Genomic DNA, 14,475 nt, shown 5'->3' on the forward strand with positions numbered 1-14,475 from the left:
GTGGCAAGGAGAAGAACACTGCCTCTACTCAGCTCCAGCTAATTGTTGCCAGAAGGAAAAAGAGGTTCAGACCTGCCAGAACTAGAGTGTTACAGGAAATCTCCCAATTTTTAAGTGTTGGCAATAGTTCTATTTCTTCTAGGAAGCCCCAGACACTCCCAACAATACACAGCTTTCAGCTAACTTTGGCCAATAGGCTGCCAGGTATGACCTTGAGTCCAAGATGATGTCCAAGCTTCTGGTTTTGTTAGAGCTTGATGCTAATCAAGAAAACAGGCAAGGGCTTCCCTGGTGGCGCAGTGGTTGAGAGTCCGCCTGCTGATGCAGGGGACACGGGTTCGTGCCCCGGTCCGGGAAGATCCCACATGCCACGGAGCAGCTGGGCCCATGAGCCATGGCCGCTGAGCCTGCGCATCCGGAGCCTGTGCTCCGCAACGGGAGAGGCCACAACAGTGAGAGGCCCGCGTACTGCAAAAAAGAAAAAAAAAGAAAAGAAAACAGAGGAGAGTTCTCTACATTTTGACAATAGAGAATTTTATCAGATCATGTAAGGGATGCATGGATTTTTACTTGTAATGGACCTTGGTTGTAATGATCCCAGAATTACGAATTACCACTACATGTATCCACACAATACAGGAGAGTGCCCCTCCGGAACCACTCTGATCTGTCTTATCAGGTATCTTGGCAGAATGAGAAGGACCAATGCAGCTAGCATGATACCTGAACCCTTGTATTCTCAGGGAAGACCAAAATGACTACTCCATTAAAATGGCAACACATGCTCAGGAGCCTCATGCAGGAAAAGAACCAACTACTCTTTCTTCAAAAGGGCAAAGGAGATTCATGAAGACCACTGAATTAGACTGTTTTCTTAGGCCCTGGACAGAGGCTATTATGACCCAGAAAATTCCAGTATTAAGCTGACAACACAGGTAATAGCTCATCCTCATTTCTCACACTGCAAAAAAAAAAAAAAAAAAATCCCCCCACTGAGGTAAGAGTTTTTGGTACCTGGTTAAAAAACAGAGTAAAACACCTAGACTAGGGCCCACAAATAGTGCTAAGAACCTCTCATTATCCTAGATAGCAAACATCAAGGAAATAAAGAGTTAAGTCAGACTCATTGCATTTTAGGAAAATTTTGATAGTAATTAATTTAAGGATGCAGAAATTGAGAGCTGGGGTCACTGTTCATACTGAGATAAATACAGAAATATCTTTCAGGAACAGCAGGGGAAACAGAAGGGAAAAGAGAAGATTGCATCCACTTTTATGTAGTTTGTGGTTAATTTATTTTCAAATATATAAATGAGTGCATAGGAATGGATGCTTAATTGCTAATATCTATTATTTATATACATTGCCCCACTTAAAACAGGATGGAGAAGCCTCACACATGCAGATTTTGCAAAATGTGTTACATCCATTAGCACAGTTCATGGTGTGTACTCTGATGGGAATTTAAAATGATCTTTACTGCACATCACACACTATGTGCTGTGACATTATTATTAAATTGTGCCTCATCCTGTGTGGTCCCTTTCCTGAAGAAAATGGAACAAGTACAGAGCACTATCTGTGTCTCTGCTTCTGCTTCTATGTTCAGATTGCAAAAGCATCCCCGTGGATGATAAAACCAGGGATACACATGATATGAGAAAACAGGCTCCTTAAAAAGAATCTTGAGAATAAACCTAATTGATGTATAATTTTGAATTTGAGATGTCTCATCCAGGTGGAAGGGGAAAATCATAAATACAAGATACCTCAAAAGAACAGTCTTAATTACACCATGGACTACTGAATAAAATGATTACATTTTCTACACTGTAAATTTCACACAATTAAATGCAATAGTGTCATCTTATAAAATGTTTCAATTTTATAATTATTTCAGTTCATTTGCTCAGAAAAAAACATAAGCAAAAATTTACTAAGTATCACCCAAATCTAGTCATTCTAGTTCTAAAGAACTGACTTGAATGTTAGTTGTGCTTGTCTGAACTTAAATAGATCTTGACATATTTAAGTAGCTATTAAAATTGATAACATCAGGAATGATACCCCAGCTAGAGAAAGGCAGTCACACTTTATTTATTCCCATTCTGTATTACATTTTTTTAAAGAACTAAATGTTGGGGGAGTGGGAACCAATTTTTATACTTTTTTGGTTTATTTATTTATTTATTTGGCTGCATTGGGTCTTTGTTGCTGCGTGCGGGCTTTCTCTAGTTGCGGAGAGTGGGGCCACTCTTCCTTGCGGTGCGCGGGCTTCTCATTGTGGCAGCTTCTCTTGTTGTGGAGCATGGGCTCTAGGTGCACGGGCTTCAGTAGTTGCAGAACGCGGGCTCAGTAGTTGCAGCTCACGGGCTCTAGAGCGCAGGCTCAGTAGTTGTGGCTCATGGGCTTAGTTGCTCCGCGGCATGTGGGATCTTCCCAGACCAGGGCTCGAACCCGTGTCCCCTGCATTGGCAGGCGGATTCTTAAACACTGCACCCCCAGGGAAGTCCCAATTTTGATACTCTTTGACCAAAAACTTCTAGTGATCAGTTGGAGACAGGTGTCATGAATCTTGTTATTATGCCAAATTCTCTCAGGGACAGCACATTAACCATTAACGTATGAGAATACTGGGGGTATCTTGTCTTTTTTTTTCTTACTTTGTTTTGGGGGGAGAGGAAGGGAGACTGTTGTTTATCTGGGGTCACTTCTGGAAGAATCATGTTCTTGCCACTTTGGAAAATGATTCCCAAAGATGCAGGAAGCATGTTTCTGGAGTTGAGGAATGCGCCAGGGACCACAGAGGGCAGCTACAGCTACCTCTTGCTCCTCCCTCCTCCTGATCCTGGGGAATCATGGTGGCAAGAACACTGAAAGCTGGAAAGACAAACTCAGGGATTACAGGACCGTGAACGTGGGGCCGACCTCAGGTATATGAGTGGAAACTCCTTCACACTGTTACCTTTTCCACCATGATTAAACATGATCCATTCTTATAAGGCAGATTCTTCCTCTCTTTATTACCCTCTTTTTTGTTCTTTTTTAAATTGAAGTATACTTGATTTACAATATTGTGTTACTTTCAGGTGTACGGCATAGTGATTCAGTATTTTTGTAGATTATATCCCATTATAGGTTATTACAAGTTAAAGGGTATAATTCTCTATGCTGTACAGTATATTCTTGTTGCTTATCTATTTTATACATAGTAGTTTGTATCTGTGAAGCCCATACCTCTAATTTGTGGCCCCCTTCCATCACCCCTTTGGTAACCATGTTAAGATGTGGTATACATATACAAGGGAATACTACTCAGCCATAAAAAAGAATGAAATACTTCCACTTGCAGCAGCGTGGATTATCCTAGAGAATATTCTGCTTAGTGAAGTAAATCAGACAGAGAAAGACAAACACCATGTAAGTAGCCACTATCCAGTTAACATTTAGCACCTTTAGAAGCTGCAGTAGTCCTTCAGGGGCGTGAGGGTATCACTTAGCATATTATAGCCTCCACATCCTCAATGTACCCTAGGGGTGTAAAGAGGAAATGGAACCAACTTAAGAGAGGGTTTTTATCATGGCTTCTTGCTCAAAGGCAAATACCACTTCCAACTGAATGGCCTGCAGGTCTTGGATACATCTTAAACCTCCTTTAATCCAGGTTTAACGAAGAAAGAAGTAGGAAATGAGATGGGTACTATGACAGCAGCAACTAGAGCCTATGCCATGATGCCAGGTAGTCCAATAAAAGAAATTTAATACTTGGGAATGTGTTACAAAGGTATAGGGAGAGGTGAAAAGCTACGTGAGGAAATTACCGACAACAGGAAAGCTCTGCCACCTCCTCCCTTGGTCTCTCTAGGGCACTAGTAAATCACTACTACTGGCATTAGCTCATTGGCCACTAGCAACTAACTATTACTAGACAGACCACTAGTAAGTGGCATTAGCAGAAGTCACAAAGAGAAGGGCATTCGGAAAAAGATAAAACCAAAGGGAAGATACAAAGCAGAGAGAAAGAAGGAGATATACCCCAGGCTTTCCTTTCTCCCACCCTCCCATTTCCTATAGCTGCCTCCTATTGGCTGGAGCTAGCCAGAAGCCACCTGGCAGAACCTGCAAAACACATCTTACCAGTCTTGCGAATACAGAGGGGAGTAGGGTGAGAGGGGAATGGAAGGGAGAACAGGTCACCAGGAGGCCTAGAGCATCTGGTGCCAGGCTTGAACGTGACAGAAGAAAGCGTGTGTGTTATGAAGGGCAGATCAGCTTCAGAGTTAAGGGCTCTGGAGGAGACAATCTAGGTTCACATGACAGCCCCACCACTTCCTGTATTTCTTAAATTCTCTGAGTCACAGTTTCCTCATCTATAGAACAGTAGTAGTACTCAACTGAGAGTTATCTCAAGACCCATGTGAGATGTTTGTAAAGTGTACAGGACTGCAAATTTGCTTTCCACGAACCAGCTGGCACATCTAACAATGAGAAAGAGAGCACAGATTTTGGATCCAGAGTTAGATTAATTCCTTGCTCCACCACCACACAGGTGAAAGTTTTAGGACAGTCAGTGACAATCCCTAAGCCTTACCTTACATCTAAAAAGTGGGGACCATGTTGTTTATCTCTTATTGTTCATTTATTCATTCATTCAACAAGAGATAAGCCATTCTTGTGACTTAGGTTTTAAGTAGGGGGGGAACTAATCAATAAACTAATTAGTATACTATCCTGTGGTCAGTGCTATGAAGAAAACAACAAAGCAGGGTGCTATGAGAGTTTCTGCAAGGATGTGATTTACAGGGAAGGTGTTTTAAGCTAAAGACCCAAAGGTTGAGTACGAGTTAGGTAAAGTTGTGAGGGGAAAGTGCAACACAGGCCAGAGACAGAGCATGTACAAAGGCCCTGAGCTAGATGCATCCCAGGAACTGAAATTTAACCAGTGTGGCTGGAGTGCAGTGAGTAAGGAGGACACTGGAACTGGAATGCAGAGCAACAGGCAGGAACCTGATCACACAGGAGCTTGCAGGCTATGCCAAGGATTTAGGACTTGACTCTAAAGGGAGAGTGAGATGTTCTAATTAATGATTAACTGTATCACAGGGGCTGATGAATTTGAGGTGGGCTCATGTGGAAGCAGTGTCAGGACAGGAGGCTGTTTCTGTTGACCTGATGATGGCTGATGGTGGCTACAGCTAGGATGGTGGATAGAGGCTGATGGGTTTCAAATAGGAATTTGAGAGAGAATCAGCAGAACTTAGGAAAGAACTGGCTGGGAAGGGTATGATGAGGAAAGGGAAAATGACAAGAATGAGTCCCAGATTTGTGCCAATTCATCTGCGTGTTCGGGAGCCATTCACAAGAGAAAACGAGGGAAGAGACAGGTTTGTGGGATGCGGGAAAGAGGGACACCCATGATGTAATGCGGCCTTGGTAAGTGTGAGATGTTCTGAGCACAGAGCAGAAGAGATGGGAAGCAGGCAGCAGGATGCAGGGATGATGTTTTGGATGGGCCGAGAGGAGAACTAATCATAGGCTATGACTCTGAACATCAAGTTTATTAAACATGAAAGTCCCAAGGAATACTGCAGGCAAAGGAAAATATACCCATTCAGGAGAACGGAAAGTCCAACTCTCTTTTCAAACAGTGCCACTTTCAATTTTCCTCTGAACTGCTTACTCTACCTTTGTGCAAACATAAACTGGCCATATGCAAAACAGGTTTGCCTGCTCGTGTATAATTATTTAATATGTCTTTTAGGAACAGTGTGGAACACACTTGAAAGTGGGGAAAAATCTGTTTTCAATTCATTAATGTTGCCGTGTTTCTCTAGGCAAGAGGCTCTGCCCTTTACAACCAAATAAAAAGGACTGACTTATAAACAGAAAAAAATGGGCTCTATTCTCAAGTGCAAAATAGAGAGATAGAAGGAAACAAATGCCAACTTGACCAAAGGATTAGGCCAACATATATTTTTTTATAAATAAAATCTATAATATACATCAGAAGCAGAGACCTCTGGAGTCTGCCAGTTTGAGGAGACGTTGGCAAGAGGATTTGAACCAAACGGTTATACGCCCACAGGAAATTATAAGGCCATTTTACAAACAGGTTTTCACACTCTGATAGGAAACACCAGCTCCCATCCCCACAGAACACCCTACACCCAACCTGACTTACTTCCAAGCCAAACTTTCAGTCTCGCACCTACAAAAGACAGGACCTAGTGGGAAAATCATTTGTATATGGTCATGGACCTGAGTCTCTAGCCTAAAAGATCAGGGAGCATTTGCTTGGAATATTTTCTTCTGAGAACTTCTTCTTTGCCAGGGGCTGCTATAGCAGCAGTCTTGGAATTGCAAAAAACGTGACGAGGTTTTATGCCTGAAATCTTTGACCACCAACACGCCCTCTTCAGAAATGCATACGCAGAATAGAGTCTATGTACAGCACTCACTCACTCCTGAATTTCTGCGGGAGATTTATAGTGACTTATGAGTTACGGGTGAGTTGGCCACATGCTAGAAACTGGCTCTGAGTGAACAAAAATACTCCCAGTCTGGCAAAGAGATGAGTACACACACCACAGACATACTATGGAATAGTCCACCTAAACTACAAATACTGAGTGATGGCCACAGCACCTGCAACAATATATGGCAATTCAAGTGGTCATAAAAGTCATGGTGTGGTTCTTTACCACTGTCTTATGGGGAAGAAAGAAATGGACGGTGAGAGGCAGGGGGAGGGGAAGGAACACAGGGATGAAGGGAGATTTCTGTTTACCTATATGCAGAACTCACTTTAGACCTTTATAGATGTTTTTAAAAGAAATAAGAATGGTTTTCTTTAAAATATTTGTTCCCTTTCAGAGCAAGTTTCCATGCTCTCCCTTCTCTTAAACACTAAGAAGTATATGAATAAGAAAAGAAAAAAGTTTTCTGGAAAACATTGTTTGCATTCAATGAAGGGAGCTCTAGGAACACTTAGATCGCTCTGACAGGTGAGGCAAAGAGTGAAATCTCTCCTGCAGGCTTGTACAGTTACAGTCAACTGAAGTCTGAAAACCAAAGGTTATTAACATTCTTAATGGGGGAAAAATAGATTACAAAAAGTCTAATGTTAATTGATTGATAAGCCCATCAGGAGGAATGAATTTTTCTCCAATTCATGCTAGAATGTTACTTTCAACCATCAAGTCTTCAGGATGCTGATTTTAATTAATTAGATGCTGTATCACATGAACACTTACCTACCCTTTTTCAAAACCCTCACATGTTGTTGAGACTTTCTTAACTAAAAAAAGGAAGAAAGGAAGGAAGGAAGCAAGGAAGGAAGGAAGGAAGGAAGGAAGGAAGGGAGGGAGGGAGGGAGGGAGAGAAAAAAAGAAAGGAGGGAGGGAGGAAGGGAAGGAACGAAAAAGAAAGAAAAAGAAAGGAAGGAAACAGAAACTAGCAAACAGAATCCAGCAGCACATTAAAAGGATCAAACACCATGATCAAGTGGGGTTTATCCCAGAATGTAAGGATTCTTCAGTAAATGCAAATCAATCAATGTGATACACCATATTAACAAACTGAAGGAGAAAAACCATAGGATCGTCTCAACAGATGCAGAAAAAGCTTCTGACAAACTTCAACACCCACTTATGATAAAAACTCTCCAGAAAGTAGGCATAGAGGGAACTTACCTCAACATAATAATAAAGGCCATATATGACAAACCCACAGCCAACATTGTTCTCAATGGTGATAAACTGAAACCATTTCCACTAAGATCAGGAACAAGACAAGTTTGCCCAATCTCACCACTGTTATTCAACATAGTTTTGGAAGTTTTAGCCACAGCAATCAGAGAAGAAAAGGAAATAAAAGGAATCCAAATCAGAAAAGAAGTAGTAAAAGTGTCACTTTTTGCAGATGATGTGATACCATACATAGAGAATCCTACAGATGCTACCAGAAAACTACTAGAGCTAATCAATGAATCTGGTAAAGTAGCAGGATACAAAATTAATGCACAGAAATCTCTTGCATTCCTATACACCTATGATGAAAAATCTAAAAGAGAAATTAAGGAAACACTCCCATTTACCACTGCAACAAAAAGAATAAAATACCTAGGAATAAACCTACCTAAGGAGACAAAACACCTGTACGCAGAAAACTATAAGACACTGATGAAAGAAATTAAAGATGATACAAACGGAGAGATACACCATGTTCTTGGATTGGAAGAATCAACATTGTGAAAATGACTATACTACCCAAAGCAATCTACAGATTCAATGCAATCCCTATCAAACTACCAATGGCATTTTTCACAGAACTAGAACAAAAAATTTCACAATTTGTATGGAAACACAAAAGGCCCCTAATAGCCAAAGCAATCTTGAGAAAGAAAAATGGAGCTGGAGGAATCAGGCTCCCTGACTTCAGATTATACTAGAAAGCTACAGTAATCAAGACAGTATGGTACTGGCACAAAAACAGAAGTATAGATCAATGCAACAGGATAGAAAGCCCAGAGAGAAACCCACGCACCTATGGTCACCTTATCTTTTTTTTTTTTTTTTTTTGCGGTACGCGAGCCCCTCACTGCTGTGGCCTCTCCCATTGCGGAGCACAGGCTCCAGACGCGCAGGCTCAGCGGCCATAGCTCACGGGCCCAGCCACTCCGCGGCATGTGGGATCTTCCCGGACCGGGGCACGAACCCATGTCCCCTGCATCAGCAGGCGGACTCTCAACCACTGCGCCACCAGGGAAGCCCGGTCACCTTATCTTTGATAAACGAGGCAAGAATATACAAGACAGCGTCTTCAATAAGTGGTGCTGGGAAAACTGGAGAGCTACATGTAAAAGAATGAAATTAGAAAACTCCCTAACACCATACACAAAAATAAACTCAAAATGGATTAATGACCTAAATGTAGGGCCAGACACTATGAAATTCCTAGAGGAAAGCATAAGCAGAACACTCTATGACATAAATCACAGCAAGATCCTTTTTGACCCACCTCCTAGAGAAATGGAAATAAAAACAAAAATAAACAAATGGGACCTAATGAAACTTCAAAGCTTTTGCACAGCAAAGGAAACTATAAACAAGACCAAAAGACAACCCTCAGTATGGGAGAAAATATTTGCAAATGAAGCAACTGACAAAGGATTAATCTCCAAAATATACAAGCAGCTCATGCAGCTCAATATCATAAAAACAAACAGCCCAATCCAGAAATGGGCAGAAGACCTAAATAGACATTTCTCCAAAGAAGATATACAGATTGCCAACAAACACATGAAAGGATGCTCAACATTACTAATCATTAGAGAAATGCAAATCTAAACTACAATGAGGTATCACCTCACACCAGTCAGAATGGCCATCATCGAAAGGTCTACAAACGATAAATGCTGAAGAGGGTGTGGAGGAAAGGGAACCCTCTTGCACTGTTGGTGGAATGTAAATTGGTGCAGCCACTATGGAGAAGAGTATGGAGGCTCCCTAAAAAACTAAAAATAGAATTACCATACGACCCAGCAATCCCACTATTGGGCATATACCCTGAGGAAACCGTAATTCAAAAAGCGTCACGTGGGCTTCCCTGGTGGCGCAGTGGTTGAGAGTCCGCCTGCCAATGCAGGGGACACGGGTTTGTGCCCTGTTCCGGGAAGATCCCGCATGCCGCGGAGCAGCTAAGCCTGTGAGCCATGGCCGCTGAGCCTGTGCGTCCGGAGCCTGTGCTCCGCAACGGAAGAGGCCACAACAGTGAGAGGCCCGCAAACCAGGGGGGGAAAAAAAAAAAAAGCGTCACGTACCACAATGTTCATTGCAGCGCTATTTACAATAGACAGGACGTGGAAGCAACCTAAGTGTCCATTGACAGATGAATGGATAAAGAAGATGTGGCACATATATACAATGGAATATTACTCAGCCATAAAAGGAAACCAAATTGAGTTATTTGTAGTCAGGTGGATGGACCTAGAATCTGTCATACAGAGTGAAGTAAGTCAGAAGGAGAAAAACAAATACTGTATGGTAACACATATATGGAATCTAAAAGGAAAAAAAAAATAGTCCTGAAGAACCTAGGGGCAGGAGAGGAATAAAGACACAGATGTACAGAATGGATTTGAGGACACAGGGAGGGGGAAGGGTAAGCTGGGACGAAGTGAGAGAGTGGCATGGATATGTATACACTACCAAATGTAAAATAGATAGCTAGTGGGAAGTAGACACATGGCACAGGGAGATCAGCTCGGGGTTTTGTGACCACCTAGAGGGGTGGGATAGGGAGGGTGGGAGGGAGATGAAAAAGGGAGGGGATATGGGGATATATGTATATGTATAGCTGATTCATTTTGTTATATAGCAGAATCTAACACCACAATGTAAAGCAATTATACTCCAATAAAGATGTTAAAAAAAAAAGAAAGGAAGGAAGGGAGGGAGGGAGGGAGGAAGGAAGGAAGATGTTAAGAAGTTATAATTTTAACAAGAGAACTGCTACATCTTCTAACTAATTCCCTTTATGGAAACAAAAAATACAATAATCTATAACCCATCACAGCTGTTTGGCTAGAATTACCAATTACCTTCAATGCCTTAGAGATACTTTTCACACTTTTACAAGTCTGCATAGTAAATTTTTAAACCAATTTTCTTAAAGAGGATTGATAAGATTTATACCATTTTAGGTGTACACGATGACATATTTCGTTTAAGTTGATATAAAATCAAGGCTTTACATAAATGGAGGAAAAAGAAGACAGGGATTAAAAATAAAAGACAACCTGAAACAACTATGATTATTTAAAAAGTCATTTATGTTAGGTTTTGGTGCTTTTCACTCACATTTGAATATGGGTGTTGCAGATTTACTGGAGTCCACATCAAACAAATAAGAAAGCCTTGTGACGAGAAGCCAGAAATGTGTATGATCGCTCATTGTCCCCAGATCTAATTGCTGCTGCAAGCTCCCTGCACTTGGGGAGGACTTGCTGTTTTTCAGACCACTGCAAGGTTTCCAGATAGGCAGCTAATTGTGCGGCTTCCCAGCACCTCTGCAGGCAACGTAAATAAAGTTTAGAAAAGTGACAGCACTTTAAATAACCAGATTACGTGGAATCAATAGGAAATGCTCAGGAAGTTAATGAAGCAATTAATTAAGTAGAGTGGATGGGGGAGGGGGAGCTTGAGAGGATAACTGGTGTACATCGCCCCTAATACGGATAAATAATTAAGAGCGGGCTATAAAGTTATCAAGCACACCACTGCACATGCCTCCTCTTCATTTGCGCCCCCAGAGGGGCCACCTGTAATTGTCTTTCTTCTTCTTTAAACAGAGGACTGTGCCTCCCTCATCCTCACCTGTCTGTTTTGCCAGTTTTTGGATTGTCTCCTGATGCTCCCAGATACGTGTGAAACGGTGTGTACCAGTTTGTGCTGCCCCTCTCACAGGTATCGCCACACCTCAGATGAAAGCCACTCCCGGAATGACTGCAACTGCACCTGTGACATAGACTGCAGCCTTTTTGAATCTTGCCAGGAGACCAGTGAGTGTCTGGAGCTGGCCATGGAGATTTCAGAAATCTGTTACCACTAGAGCGACAAAGGAACCACATCCCAGCAGACCCTTTGGCCCCCGGGGGAAACTCCATTACAATGAGACTGTGATTTCTATGCGCTGAAATGTAAGGACTGTATACATTTCTTGGATGCTCCAGACCATTTTATTCTGCACCTGTCTGGGAAAAAGCTAGTATTGTCAACTCAATGGCCTTATTCCAAATTTCCCAACCGCATGGCTCACTGAAAAATCAGATCTTGATCACATGTGATGAACAAATCTTAAATACCTCTTAAATGCCATAGGTACAAGATGTTTCTTAACTGTAAAAACAGCATGTGAAGCCATTCTGTTATTGCACTCACTGGCTTGCATCATGGATTCAACTTCATTCACAAATTCAGGACAAATTAGCACATTCTTTTACAACTGACATACATTAGCTTGTCCTTCTAATGGACTCATGTATAAACATTATGCATTGTTGGTTATTATTAATAATGCATTGCATAACATCATTTTGTAATTAAAAATTTATTTGTACAGTCTCTTAAAATTTACTTATATGTTCAGTTTAGGTAGAAAGGGAATTAAATGAATTAGAAACCGTGTTCCTATAATTACTACAGATGTCTCCAAGACATATCCAGTGAATTTTGAATATGATGTACTTCGAGAGAGTGCTGTAATTCTAGACCGTATTATTATTATGTCTATGACTATGTCATAACAGGTTATGCATGTTCTTAATTTGTTACAGAAAGGCTTTTCTTTATTCTAATGAGCAGAAATGGGAATTACATGCAAGTTTCAAGAAAATGACCCCAGATCATCAATTTGCCATTTTCCTCATTCCTGTTTGTCAGGTACAATAAGCAGCAGGATATTAAAACAGAACCATTTCATTTTACTGAACGATGAGTTGTGTAGGCACCTGAAAGAAATACATGTGCAGGCACTTATGCAGCACTAAGTTTCCTAATACAGCACGTGCTTCACAAACCATATTTTTTTCTTTTTCTGATAATTCAAGTGATTCATAATTATGTTGAGCACTTCCTCACACGTACAAAAATTTTTTTAAAGATGTGATATAAACGTAGAAAGTGACTTCCAACTCCAACGAATTAAAACAATTTGTGCAGGTTGAAGTTACTTTGGAATTTTCTTTACTTTCTGTAGGCATGGCGTTGCTCACAAACATGTGCTTAAATATTCCCATGGACATCTTCACTGAACATAAAAAAGCACACTATATCAATAACCGAACAAAGAACACGAAAGTAAAATGGAGAGTCGAGGGAACTTTTTATGATTTAGGCAAACAACAACAACAAATTCCAAAATACCTGTCTTTGCCTGACTTAGGTAATTTTGAACAAAAGCTACACTTGTTTTGTTTCTGTAGTCAACTAGCACATTCTTCTACTCTGCAGTAATTTCCTCAAAACGCTGAAAACTCTTAATCTTTTGAAAATATTTTTAAGCTTCCCATCAAAAGGCACTGAACTGCTCTTGTCTTGTTCCTGATAGCACAGAGCATCCATGGTTAATGCAGGCTTCATCCCTGCTTGACTATCATGTTTTCCACAAAGTACAGAGCATGTGACTGCCCACCCCTTATGAAACACTTTGGTCTCAGTGCTTTTCGGAAGCTCAGAGACAACTCCATTCTCTATGCATAGAACTTGTAGATCTTTATGAGGGAAAACTATAAACCCTTAAGAAGGGGACTTAGAGATGTTCTTACCCAGTATTTTCATTTTTCCTAAGAGAAAATAGAGGACTCCAAGAACTGGCTTATCCAAGACCATACAGTTATTTAATAGCAGTGTTGGGAAATCAAACCGGTGGTCTAATTTTCTAATGACACTGTACCACCCCAGGATTCTCCACTTCTTAGTCCAGCTTTACACAGTGGTACAGCTACTCCAATTGTTCAAATATTAAACTACTACTAGACTGGCTCATAAACAGTTGCTACCGTGAACCTCCTTAGGGCTTCTCCCTGTACCCCCAGCCACCTGGCCCCTCTACAAGCACCCACCCACCTCCCCCCGATCCAGCCACCCAAGCAAGAACACCTGGACCTGCAGGGGGTTTCTGGGATCCTGTCCCAATAATATGGTACCTGGTGTCATTGATCAGGCCATGTCATATCGATGTTATTTATTTTGACCATCATTCCCTTATTCTTTCTAGTCTACATACCCTCAAATTGGGCAAAGATGGTCCATTTCGAATGTGAATTGAACGCTTGTCAATTAGAGACGTTAAGAATTGTCAGGTCTTGGGCTTCCCTGGTGTCACAGTGGTTGAGAGTCCGCCTGCTAATGCAGGGGACCTGGGTTCGTGCCCCGTTCCGGGAAGATCTCACATGCCACGGAGTGGCTGGGCCCGTGAGCCATGGCCGCTGAGCCTGCGCGTCCGGAGCCTGTGCTCCGCAACGGGAGAGGCTACAACAGTGAGAGGCCCGCGTACCGCAAAAAAAAAAAGAAAAAAAGAATTGTCAGGTCTTATTTTATACTGTGGTCAGAATACTACAAGATCTTTCTGTGGCCTCTCTTACCACGGTTTGTTAACTTATTCCTCACTTTCAGAATTCACCATGCTCCATGCTCTAACAGAAAGGATCGGTTATACAAAGTGTGCAATTTCTTTTCTTTATCACCAATAATAAAACATCATCCTTTTTGCAAACATGAATGGCTCTTTCAATTGAATTCTTACACAATAAAATTTACGCAGCTGGGAAAATGCAATTGCAGAGGTAAGACAGATGAAAAAGGAATGTGGTTATTGATTAAATACAAATATCAGAATCTGAGAAGGCTCAGGTTTTTTTCTCTGCAATGATGAAGGCCGGTGATCACAAATAAAGATAATGTTGTTCTTTCAGGT

The 14,475-nt window shown here is 41.4% G+C and overlaps 1 protein-coding gene across 2 annotated transcripts in view; it reads left to right on the plus strand.

Annotated features, from left to right (window-relative positions):
• The window catches only part of MDFIC2 (MyoD family inhibitor domain containing 2), a 102,519-nt gene extending 88,261 nt beyond the window's left edge, over positions 1-14,258 (plus strand). For both annotated transcript variants that reach the window (XM_030867813.2, XM_030867812.2), the window contains one exon: positions 11,351-14,258. In XM_030867813.2, coding sequence (XP_030723673.1) covers positions 11,351-11,610 — 260 coding nt within the window. In that variant the 3' untranslated portion in view covers positions 11,611-14,258. The remainder of the gene's footprint in view (positions 1-11,350) is intronic.
• Positions 14,259-14,475: the final 217 nt, after the last annotated feature.

The sequence above is a fragment of the Globicephala melas genome, chromosome 11, assembly GCF_963455315.2.
Source record: "Globicephala melas chromosome 11, mGloMel1.2, whole genome shotgun sequence".
NCBI classification, from domain to species: domain Eukaryota; kingdom Metazoa; phylum Chordata; class Mammalia; order Artiodactyla; family Delphinidae; genus Globicephala; species Globicephala melas.